At 44.0% G+C, this 13,110-nt stretch overlaps 1 protein-coding gene across 2 annotated transcripts in view; it reads right to left on the bottom strand.

Moving 5' to 3' along the window:
- Positions 1–13,110, bottom strand: part of YTHDC2 (YTH N6-methyladenosine RNA binding protein C2) — a 272,381-nt gene that overhangs the window by 137,128 nt on the left and 122,143 nt on the right. For both annotated transcript variants that reach the window (XM_069752951.1, XM_069752942.1), the window contains 5 exons: positions 12,849–12,997; positions 11,772–11,907; positions 11,254–11,380; positions 8,439–8,504; positions 4,592–4,770 (listed from right to left, as the gene is read on the bottom strand). In XM_069752951.1, coding sequence (XP_069609052.1) covers positions 4,592–4,770; positions 8,439–8,504; positions 11,254–11,380; positions 11,772–11,907; positions 12,849–12,997 — 657 coding nt within the window. The remainder of the gene's footprint in view (positions 1–4,591; positions 4,771–8,438; positions 8,505–11,253; positions 11,381–11,771; positions 11,908–12,848; positions 12,998–13,110) is intronic.

Raw genomic sequence — 13,110 nt, 5'->3', positions numbered from 1 at the left:
GGTGGAGGTAACTGCTAGAGTGAGAAGGATATCACTCCAAAAGTGAGATGCAAAAATCAAACAGGTGCTTGCAGAGCTAAACGCAAAGACCTTTTACAGCGGGATCCAGGATGACTGTCTATCACACCTGACACACCCGTGACAAAATCAGGGGCTCTCCAAACGTGACATGGCATCCGCTATTGATTCCAACCATTTTTGCATTCCAAAGGATATCTTTCGCTTTGGAGCCGTGCAGTGCACGGCTGGTGACACTGGTCAGATTTAAAAAATTGGGCCTGATTATTAAGGTCAGAATTAGTTCCGTCACTAAGGGGTTAAAAGCATTGCACACTTTTGTAACCATTTTTTCATTGACATAAGATAGTAAAAAATAAAACTAGAGTTATTTTCCTACCACTCCCATGGAAACTGATTCAAACTCCATTGTAACAGACTACACCTATACTCTCCTACGGTGCCTAAGTAATTCCAGCAGAGTTGGTACGAGCTCTCCTGGGTATCGTGTAACAAAAAGACTATCCCTGCATGTGTTGTTGCTGTTGAACAGCCGCGAGACATGCAGCTGCAGGACTCAAACATATTATTCGAGCAAGAGCACGCTGAAGATTCTCGGTTTGCACACGAGCATGTTCGGATGACAACTTATTCAAGCACGTTTGCTAATCACTAAAAACAAACCCTTTGCAGTCTGTCATGCTCCCCTACATCAATTCCTTACATCCCGATTCACTGCATTCAGCAGGTGAGCCAGAAAAAGAGAACTATCATATCAATGTCAATAAGAGGCTACAAGTGGTTATGTAATTCTCAGCCACGATAACTTACTAAAATGAAGCCCACATTCCTGAAATTCAGAGAATACTAATCCTGTGAAGACTATATACAAGTGCAAAATAGTCTCTCTATACAATACAACTAGGATAGACCATTATGAGTCTCTGGGATGCTTTAGATTTAGAGAACAACTAGAGTAGATTTACATCTTCTCTTCTAATATTTCCCCACACCAGTATACTACTGCCCACCCACCTTGCTGTGAGGGGTCAGAATGACCCTTTTAAAGGGAACCTGTCACCCCCAAAATCGATGGGGAGGTAAGCTCACCGTCATCAGGGGCTTATCTACAGCATTCTGTAATGCTGTAGATAAGCCGCCGATGTTACCTGAAAGAGGAGAAAAGACGTTAGATTATACCCACCCAGGGCGGTCCCCGCTGCGGTCCGGTCAAATGGGTGTCTCAGGTCCACTCCGGCGCCTTATAAAGATGTATGGCAAGAAGCAGTTGCATGGAATGAATAGTAGGGGGGGGGGGGGCATTCATTCCAACATCCTTACATTGTGTCATAACTCAATGAAATAGTAAAATTTAGCAATTTTCAAATTTTGAATTTTTATTCTGTTAAACCAGAGAGTTATGTGACACAAAATAGTTAATAAATAACATTTCCCACATGTCTACTTTACATCAGCATAATTTTGGAAACAAAATTTTTTTTTTGCTAGGAAGTTATAAGGGTTAAAATTTGACCAGCAATTTCTCATTTTTACAACAAAATTTACAAAACCATATTTTTTAGGGACCACCTCACATTTGAAGTCAGTTTGAGGGGTCTATATGGCTGAAAATACCCAAAAGTGACACCATTCTAAAAACTGCACCCCTCAAGGTGCTCAAAACCACATTCAAACAGTTTATTAACCCTTCAGGTTCTTCACAGCAGCAGAAGCAACATGGAAGGAAAAAATGAACATTTAACTTTTTAGTCACAAAAATGAACTTTTAGCAAAAAAAATTTTATTTTCGCAAGGGTAAAATGAGAAACTGGACCCCGAAAGTTGTACAATTTGTCTTGAGTATGCCAATACCCCATATATGGGGGGAACCACTGTTTGGGCGCACGACAGGGCTTGGAATGGAAGGAGCGCCATTTGACTTTTTGAATGAAAAATTGGCTCCAATCTTTAGCGGACACCATGTCGCGTTTGGAGAGCCCCTGTGTGCCTAAAGATTGGAGCTCCCCCCACAAGTGACCCCATTTTGGAAACTAGACCCCTTCCCCCCCACCCAAGGAACTTATCTAGATGACTTTGGAAACTAGACCCCCCAAGGAATTCATCTATATGTGTGGTAAGCACTTTGAACCCTCCAAGTGCTTCACAGAAGTTTATAACGCAGAGCCAGTGAAAATAAAAAATTATTTTTCTTTCCTCAAAAATTATGGGGGCAAACAACTGTTTGAGCACACGTCGGGGCTCGGAAAGGAAGTAGTAACGTTTTGAAATGCAGACTTTGATGGAATGGTCTGCGGGCGTCACGTTGCGTTTGCAGAGCCCCTGATGTACCTAAACAGTAGAAACCCACCACAAGTGACCCCATTTTGGAAACTAGACCCCCCCCCCCCCCAAGGAACTTATCTAGATGTGTGGTGAGCACTTTGAAACCCCAAGTGCTTCACAGAATTTTATAACGCATAGCCGTGAAAATAAAAAATCATTTTTTCCCACAAAAATAATTTTTTAGCCCCCATTTTTTTATTTTTCCAAGGGTAACAGGAGAAATTAGACCCCCAAAATTGTTGTACAATTTTTCCTGAGTACGCTGATACCCCATATGTTTGGGTAAATCACTGTTTGGGCGCATGTCGGGGCTCAGAAGGGAGGGAGCACCATATGACTTTTTGAATGCAAGATTGGCTGGAATCAATGGTGGCGCCATGTCGTGATTGGAGACCTCCTGATGTGCCTAAACAGTGGAAACCCCTCAATTCTAACTCCAACACTAACCCCAACACACCCCTAACCCTAAGCCCAACTCTAAGCATAACCGTAATCACAACCCTAACCCCAACACACCCCTAACCCTAACCTCGACACACAACCAACCCTAATCCCAACACTAACCATAACCCTAACCCCAACACACAACCAACCCTAATCCCAACACTAACCATAACCCTAACCACAAGCCTAACCCTAACCTCAACACACCCCTAACCCTAATCTTAACCCTAATTCCAACACTAACCCTAATTCCAACCCTAACTCTAGTTCCAGCCCTAACCCTAAGGCTATGTGACCACGTTGCGGATTCGTGTGTGGATTTTTCAGCACCGTTTTTGAAAAATCCGGAGGTAAAACGCACTGCGCTTTACTTGCGGATTTATCGCGGATTTCCAGCGTTTTTTGTGCGGATTTCACCTGTGGATTCCTATTGAGCAACAGGTGTAAAACGCTGCGGATTCCACACAAAGAATTGACATGCTGCGGAAATTACAAAGCAGCAATTCCGCACTGTATTTTCCACACTATGGGCACTGCGAATTTGATTTTCCATAGGTTTACATGGTACTGTAAACGTGATGGAAAACTGCCACGAATCCGCAGCAGCCAATCCGCACCGTGTGCACATAGCCTAATTCTAACCCTAACCCTAATTGCAACCCTATCCCTAATTCTAACCCTAACCCTAGTTCTAACCCTAACCATAGTTGAAAAATAAAAGTAAATATATTTTCTTTATTTTATTATTGTCCCTACCTATGGGGGTGATAAAAGAGGGGGGTCATTTACTATTTTTTTTATTTTGATCACTGTGATAGGTTTTATCACAGTGATCAAAATGTACCTGGAATGAATCTGCCGGCCGATTCGGCGGGCGCACTTTGGAAGATGGCGGCGCCCATCGCTGAAGACGGACGGACACCGGGACTTGGTAAGTATGGGGGGGTGGGATCGGACAGTGGGGGGGGCGGAGGGGAGGCCGGGGGCAGGCGGAGAGGAGGGCAGAGGAGCACAGAAAGAAGGGGAGGAAAGACTGACAGCGGCGGCAGATCGCCGCTGTCAGTCGGTGGAGGGGCAGATCGTGGTCTCCAGCCATGGCCGATGATATTACAGCATCTGCCATGGCTGGATTGTAATATTTCACCAAGTTTCATAGGTGAAATATTACAAATTGATCTGATTGATTGGCTGTTGAAAGTGAAACAGCCAATCAGAGTGATCGTAGCCACGTGGGGGCAAAGCCACCCCCCTGGGCTGAAGTACCACTCCCCCTGTCACTGCAGAACGGGTGAAATTGGAGTTAACCCTTTCACCCAATCTGCAGGGACGCGATCCCTCCATGATGCCACATAGGCGTCACAGGTCGGATTGGCACCGACTTTCATGACGCCTACATGGCGTCACAGTTCAGGAAGGGGTTAAAGGGGTTGTCCACTACTCAGACAACCCTTGTGAATCCCTATGCTTCTGGCTTCTAGCACAATAACACCTTTTCTCACCAACAGTGTCGTTCCACCTGTGTTGGCAAATATGTCTTGCGATCCCTATAGCCATTCAGCTCCTGGCTTTCCTGTTCTCTCCTAGGGACGTATCACATACATCCGGAGGAAGGGAGTGAGCAACATGTCACACGATACCCAGGAGAGCCAGTACCTACTCCGCTGGAACGGCATTGGCACCAGAGGAGAGTATAGGTGTTATTATTTTACAAGGGAGAAATATAGCTAATGAGAAGGGGTTGTGGACAACCCCTTTAATACAAACTAATTGTTCCTTAATTTAATTCTACGCAATAAAATTGTTGTACCTGAGTCAGAATTTTGGAAGATATTATAAAGAATATGCATTATTAGGTCAAGATCCACTTTTTCATCATCAAAACTGTAGTGGTAAGCTTTCAGGAGCTCTTGTTCTTCCACACTCAAGCTGCTGCTTTCTTTCTGCACCAGGGAGCTCTCATCTAGACTGCCAGGCTCCAACGAGGCGCTACACAAAGAGAAAAGAGACAGCTTAGCAATAACACAGAACAATGAATGTGGTGACATCCAGATCACTGTCACTCGCCAGGCTAAGACTACTTTCACATTAGCGTCGGTACGGGGCTGTCACACTGCGTCGGCCCGGCGTACCGACGCATACTGTGCAAGTGCCGCACAACGGGGGGAGCGGATGCATTTTTCCAGCGCATCCGCTGCCCCATTGTGAGTTGCGGGGAGGTGGGGGCGGAGTTCCGGCCACGCATGTGCGGTCGGAAATGGCGGACACAACGCAGCAAAAAACGTTACATGTAACGTTTTATACTGCAGACGGTCCGCCACAACACGACGCAACCGTCGCACGATGGTTGCGACGTGTGTGTCAATGCGTCGCTTATGTTAGTCTATGGGGAAAAAACGAATCCTGCAGACAACTTTGCAGGATGCGTTTTTTCCCCTAAACGACGCATTGCGACGTATTCAAAATGACGCTAGTGTGAAAGTAGCCTAAGGTGCAGTAAATCCAAGCTTCCCCACATGTGCATTCTCAATATCATATTGCTATAGGTGTTGGGAGATCACCGCTGTCAGAAACCTCCCAAATAGTTGTGACGCCATAAGCTGAAACCTTTTTCCAAACCAATGTTCAGACTTCTCCCATACACATTACATTACTGGTGGCATTTGATTATAAATTACTGAATCAGAATCTGAATGGTCATCTTAAATGGGTTGTGTCTTTTTCACATTTTATTGTACCTTAGGGTTTCAGGGGTCTAAAACAGACAGAGCTGTTACTCATCATCCCTGAGTGCTGTGTCTCCATCTACCAAGCTGGGGTACCTCTTTCAGCACCCCCCGTGTTTCAGGAGGTCCACTCTGCTTTGGCTGGAGTCTGAATGAAGGACGTGGGCTGGAATTGCTTGGTTATATGGGCGCATATAAAAGATCACTGCTTCTCCACGTATTTCCAGTCTGACAACACTTAACTCACAGGACACAGAATATATCACACAGATACAGGGGGCAGGCCAATAGAAAAGCGGCAGGCCAGACATTCATTACAATAGCCGCAGGTGGCCGGAGCCTGCCGATATTTACTGTGGGAATTACAAAGGTGAGGGGCGGACAAAAGGGGAATATCGTGTCCCCTCTGCCCAGGGGCGCAGCCTGTGGGCTGATGCATTAGGGACATGCATCTCACATGGAACCTATTATACATACATATAACTGCATAACATATTCTTGGTGCTGAGTGGTTCGGTAACACGGCTACCCTTTTCAGCAACATGATCGGCATACACAGTCTTATCCTTAACGTATCGGTTTGGGGATGACCGAAGTTTATGGGGTTGGTACAAGTTCCGTTTGTCGACTTAGTCCATCGGCGTTACCATTTTGTTTGCCGGGTCTGTAGTGGATGGTGAAGTCCAGAGGTTGTAGGGCTAAACTCCACCGCAGCAATCTGGCGTTGTCTCCGGGGACCCGATTAAGCTAGACTAGGGCATTATGGTCCGTTAGGAGGTTAAACTGTCATCCATACAAATATGGTTGCAACTTTTTTAGTGCCCATACTACAGCCAGGCACTCCTTCTCGATGGCCGCATAGCTTACTTCACGGGGCAGTAGTTTCCGACTCAGGTAAGCTACCGGGTGTTCTTGGCCGCCCGGCCCGACTTGGCTCAGTACTGCCCCCTATCCAAACATAGAAGCGTCTGTGTGAACAAGGAAACGTTTTGTTGGATCGGGTGCGGCCAATACAGGGGTATTGGTGAGGGTGTCCTTTAGATGGCGGAAAGCTTCCTCACACTCTGGGGTCCAGGTTACCTGGCGTGGTTGGTTCTTACGGGAAAGCACTGGGTAAATCTGACAGGGAGAAGGACTTGGGGATCCTAGTTAATGATAAACTTACCTGGAGCAGCCAGTGCCAGGCAGCAGCTGCCAAGGCAAACAGGATCATGGGGTGCATTAAAAGAGGTCTGGATACACATGATGAGAGCATTATACTGCCTCTGTACAAATCCCTAGTTAGACCGCACATGGAGTACTGTGTCCAGTTTTGGGCACCGGTGCTCAGGAAGGATATTATGGAACTAGAGAGAGTACAAAGGAGGGCAACAAAATTAATAAAGGGGATGGGAGAACTACAATACCCAGATAGATTAGCGAAATTAGGATTATTTAGTCTAGAAAAAAGACGACTGAGGGGCGATCTAATAACCATGTATAAGTATATAAGGGGACAATACAAATATCTCGCTGAGGATCTGTTTATACCAAGGTAGGTGACGGGCACAAGGGGGCATTCTTTGCGTCTGGAGGAGAGAAGGTTTTTCCACCAACATAGCAGAGGATTCTTTACTGTTAGGGCAGTGAGAATCTGGAATTGCTTGCCTGAGGAGGTGGGTGGGTTATGGCCTCAATCTTGGCTGGTTTTATCCTGGTCCGCTCGGCCATCTTTTCCTTCAGTACGCACATCAGCCATCACCTCTCGTATGATGTCTACTGCAGGGTTTGGGCCATAGAACGCCAGTCTGTTCTTTACCTCCCTCTGGAATTCAGTCTCCTCCACGTTCACATTGGGGGGCGCTGCACTGTTGTGTTCCATGATGGCTGCTATCAAATCCGCTTTTGTTTTGTTGCTGGCGAGCAACCCTCGGGCTTCCACCAGATCTTATAATGTAGTCCTCTTTAACTTTTGGTAGTTGTTTTCCATTCATTCCTTTTCTCCTGTAGAAGGGGTATCATGTCCCGCTGTCTGCCACCAGTGTAACGGGGTCTACCAAGCTGGGGTACCTCTTTCAGTACCACCCCATGTTTCAGGAGGCTCTGCTTTGGCTGGAGTCTGAATGAAGGACGTGGGCTGGAATTGCTTGGTTACATGGGCGCATATAAAAGATCCCTGCTTCTCCACATATTTCCAGTCTGACAACACTCACTCACAGAACACAGAATATATTACAGAGGGCAGGCCAATAGAAAAGCGGCAGGCCAGACATACATTACAATAGCCGCAGGTGGTCGGAGCCTGCCGATATTTACTGTGGGAATTACAAAGGTGGGGGGGCGGACAAAAGGGGAATATCGTGTCCCCTCTGCCCAGAGGCGCAGCCTGTGGGCTGATGCATTAGGGACATGCATCTCACATGGAACCTATTATATATACATATAACTGCACAACATAGTCTGGGTGCTGAGTGGTTCCATAACACGTAACATTCAGTGTCTTATTCTTGCTTGGGGATGGGCTGCAGCACTGCAGATGTGACTTCACTACTGCAACGATCAACAAACACTGGAGCAGCAACAGAGAGGCAGCACTGCACCAGTAAAGGATAGTAGCAGATCCTTTTGTTATTTTAGACCACGGCAACCCTATGGTACAATACAATTTTAAAAGGCCTTTAAAATGCTGTAATCATTATGTCCTCTGAGTGCAAGTCAATAGACGTTGTCTATTATACAACGCTGGAAAATTCAAGTCTTTTCCTATGGGAAGAAAAGTTGTTAAGAAACTGGAGCATAATGGATATTTGGAGATTTTCACACACTAACTTATTTCCATGGTGAACATTAGTGTTCCTTGAGAAGGCAGACTTATCATACAATTAACACAAGTGAAAATGTAGTATTAAAATTTCTTGAGGAGAAACATTGGAACTAGTAAATCAGGTTTACCTGTATAATTCCAAGAGGTCAACAACTTCTACCTGACCAAAATGTTTCGCCCAGTCCAGAGCCGTCCTATTGGAAACAAATTTGGAAATATTTCTGTTTAAGATGTAGACGGATAATCTCATACAAGTGTACAGCAGTGCTACACTGACAAGTGACCACCCTGCAACTGGGTGCCTACTTGTGTACATGTGAAGGCACCGAGGTCATGTGTAAATAGTGCAGCTTTTACATATTAGTTTTCAGCAGGGTGGATAAAAATCAATGTTTTTTTCAATAAAAAAAAAAAAAAAAGGATTTTTTTGATTTAAATCGGATTTTTTTTATTTAAATCGGATTTTTTTCAATAAACTGCTTTTTGAGGAAAATATTTTACCATCCAAAGGTTCTTCCATCATGAGATAAAGCTGAGTTGTTTAACTCCGTAGAATAAAAGCTGTATATGTGTAACATTCACAATGCCATGCTCTTCCAGAGGTTTCTGTAGGATTAGTGGGCAGTTTCTCTCCTATATTATCACAGACGCTCGCTTTACTTACGCAGTTCTCAAAACTGAATTTGACTCCGAAGAGGTCCCAGCCTCTTCTCCACGGCAAAAATGTTACAACATGAACAGAGTTGAGAAAAAGACCTTAATCCTATTGTTCTACAAACCTATGAATACAGAATCAACCCCTTCAGTGCCAAGTCCAAGAAGTTAGACAATATGTTTCTGATTGTTTGGAGTGGAATAGATCTGCACAACACAAGAAGAATGTGAATCTAAGTGTGAGGAGGAGGAAGGGCAAGCAGACAAGAAAATGAAAGTGAAACTTTGAGCACAATACTGCAGCATAGCCACAGACAGACAAGTCTGGATCTGTTTGTGTGTACGATCTGAGGTTTATTACATTCTTTCCTTATAATGGCAGCAGGCCGTAAAAGAGACTCAGTTTGGGAATATTTTAATGAAGCTCCTTCGCCTATCAGTAAGGCAGGCATGCGTGCAAAATGCAAACGATGCAACAAAGAGATGCAAGGCCTGGTGGCGCGAATGAGGCAACATCATGAGAAGTGCGGTGATGAAGATGACTCCTGGACTTGGCACTGAAGATGACTTCTTGGACTTGGCACTGAAGGGGTTGATTCTGTATTTATAGGTTTGTAGAACAATAGGATTAAGGTCTTTTTCTCAACTCTGTTCATGTTGTAACATTTTTGCTGTGAAGAAGAGGCTGGGACCTCTGTGGAGTCAAATTCAGTTAGGTAGAAACTTTGATTTAAATCACTGATTTAAATCAAGCCTTACTGACTAGTGATTTAAATCGTGATTTAAATCAGTTAGATTTAAATCAATTCAATCCTGGTTTTCAGTGCACTGCTGCAAATCTTAGGATGCAAAACTCCCCCCCCCCCCCCCCCCACACACACACACACACTATTTTTAACTAAAATCAACAAAATATGCATCTAATGAATTTGACCATGATAAAGTTGTTTTCCAAGAATACATGTTTTAAGTGATAAGGACTCCAAAGGTTTAAAATGACAAAATATATAGTTTACTTGGCCACTGCTACTCCAGTGCTGCCTCCGGTCTTTGTTAACAGGCTGCGGCATCGATGCCACAACTGCAGAACACGAGGCACCTGCAGCCAATCACTGGGCTGAGAGGTGATGCAGAACATGTGGGTACACAACTGGTAAGTGTAGTGATTGGCTGCAGGGGTCACACATGTTATAGCCGAGATGTCATTGTTGCAGCCTGTCAACAAAACACAGGAGAAGTGGTGAAGAGACCATTCTGGAGCAGCAGTGGGGAAGTAAACCTTAGTTTGATGTTTTTAACCTTTACAACCTTTATTTAAAAATGTATTTTAGAACCTCAGGAAATTAATAGAGACAATTATGAAAGAAAAAAGATCTTCAAAAGAGCAATCAACAATTTCAGTCAATTAAGGTTACTAATGCAGGGATACAATTGTCTCTTAAGGTGCAAATGTTGCATCCGTGAGGATAGACGGCTTATATCACATGTTCTACAGCCACAAATCAGTGAGGGTAGACGGCTTATGTCACGTGTCCTGTAGCCACGATCTGTGAGGATAGACAGCTTATGTCACATGTCCTATAGCCACAATCAGTGAGGATAGACAGCTTATGTCACATGTCCTATAGCCACAATCAGTGAGGATAGACTGATTATGTCACGTGTCCTGTAGCGACGATCTGTGAGGATAGACGGCTTATGTCACATGTCCTATAGCCACAATCAGTGAGGATAGACGGATTATGTCACATGTCCTATAGCCACAATCAGTGAGGATAGACAGATTATGTCACATGTCCTATAGCTACAATCAGTGAGGATAGACGGCTTATGTCACGTGTCCTGTATCCACGATCTGTGAGGATCGACGGCTTATGTCACATGTCCTATAGCCACAATCAGTGAGGATAGACGGATTATGTCACATGTCCTATAGCCACAATCAGTGAGGATAGACGGCTTATGTCACGTGTCCTGTAGCCACGATATGTGAGGATAAACGGCTTATGTCACATGTCCTACAGCCACAATCAGTGAGGATAGATGGCTTATGTCACGAGTCCTACAACCACAATCTGTGAGGCTAGACGGCTTTTGTCACATGTCCAACAGCCACAATAAGTGAGGATAGACGGCTTCTGTCACTTGTCCTACCCCCGCAATTAGTGAGGATAGGCGGCTTATGTCATGAGTCCTACAGCCACAAACTGCTCAAAAGGTAAAGTGGGATGAACACTATCTGTGGATATTTGAAGTCAAACTAAAATGAATACAGTAAAGGGTAATTACCATCCATTGGAAGCTTTGCTGTGGACGTTTGCTCCCATACCAATAAGTTGTTCTACCTGGCTCAAAAAGCCTCGACCAGCAGCCACCATTAACGGTGAAGCGCTTGTTTCACTGTGTCTGTAGTCAACTAGTAAATAAGAAAAAACAGTCTCATACTTAATATGTAAATGTATATGATGCAAACAAATTAATATGTAGAAAAAATGCTCTCAGCAGACAATATAATAGGCACAAATTAATGAAAATTATGAATAGAGGGGCCTAGAAGTCTCTCAACTTTTCATAGGTTAAGCCAAACTGGTGAGAGAGTAGAACTTTACGGCAAAGTTTAAATAATGTTTATGGTCAAACTTGTGGGAGAATGAGCAGTAGGGAGTTTATAAAACAAAATCCAGTCCTAATATCATGTAAGAAATCACAAAGGTCCTTAACTGAAGATGCTCAATAGGCAAAAGAAAAAAAAAATGTATATGACCAATCTAGAAATATTACTACTAGTAAATAATATGGGAACTTACCACTGACATTTTCTGTTAATATTAATTGGAACAGTTGTGCAAAGGCATCTAGGTCTCTACAGAGCCAAATATCAGAGAGGCACGAGTCCATTTCCTTTATCAGCCACGGCTCTAAACAATTCACATCCTTCTCCGTCTTAATGACCAGAGACAGAGAGCAGAAGTTAAAGTTGGCAAGTTCCTAAGTGTACTGTATGTCTTCCATCATATATTTTGTCAAGCATCAAGTACATTTTATTATATATCAGAATCAAAGCATTCTGCTTTATGTACAGGCAGCCGACTATAGAGACAAGATCACTCGATTAGCCAAAGCAACACAGAAATGTCATTTGGCTAATAGGAGCACTCAAACAACACAAAGGATAGTTGAGGAGTCTGGCGCTGGTGTATTCATGACGAGAGTGCTCCAACGCTATACTCAGGGTCTGATGGGTTGCCGAATATGCAGATCCATAGCTGTCTGCCATCAATAATAGGCGAGATATGCGGGAAGGAGTTCTTCTCATAAGCACCAGACTTATTCACTATATTTCCAGTGAATTCCTTTAACAAATGTTAGGACAGTAAACCTGTCGCCATACTATGCTATGCTTACATAGACCAACATATGACAGATGTACTTTAAAGGGACACTGTCACCTGAATTTGGAGGGAACAATCTTCAGCCATGGAGGCGGGGTTTTTGATTCACCCTTTCCTTACCCGCTGGCTGCATGCTGGCTGCAATATTGGATTGAAGTTCATTCTCTGTCCTCCGTAGTACATGCCTGCACAAGGCAATCTTGCCTTGCCCATGCGTGTACTACGGAGGAAAGAGAATGAAATTCAATACAATATTGCAGCCAGCATGCAGCCAGCGGGTAAGGAAAGGGTGAATCAAAAACCCGAATACCCCGCCTCCATGGCTGAAGATTGTTCCCTCCAAATTCAGGTGACAGTGTCCCTTTAAGACTAGTTCAAAACGTAGGAATAGAAGATACCCCTTATGTTCTAGCCATGAGTTAAAATAAAAAAAATATTACAAAAGACTATCTAGTTTTATTTTGGCCGCCTAAGAAAAGAACTCCACCATACCAGCTGACTGAATACAGTGTACTCTCCGTCATCCAGCAGATGATAATCCTCTGCGGTGCTGGCAATGCTCCTTTGCCGTTGGGGGTTGCGCTTTATGCTGTTCTCTTTTGCCGAGTGCCATTCAGACAGGGTTGTTTTTTGCTTTTCCTCTGTGACAAAGACATTGTTATCAAGAATACACATGTAATGTAGGAGTATGATTATCCAGATCTAGATGCTCTCCTATTTATCCATGAAATTCAGCATGTAGTAGCTCAGGACT

This window comes from Ranitomeya imitator, chromosome 1 (assembly GCF_032444005.1).
Source record: "Ranitomeya imitator isolate aRanImi1 chromosome 1, aRanImi1.pri, whole genome shotgun sequence".
In the NCBI taxonomy this organism is placed as follows: domain Eukaryota; kingdom Metazoa; phylum Chordata; class Amphibia; order Anura; family Dendrobatidae; genus Ranitomeya; species Ranitomeya imitator.
Note: the sequence above shows the minus strand (reverse complement) of the source record. Positions and strands in the feature narration are given on the sequence as shown.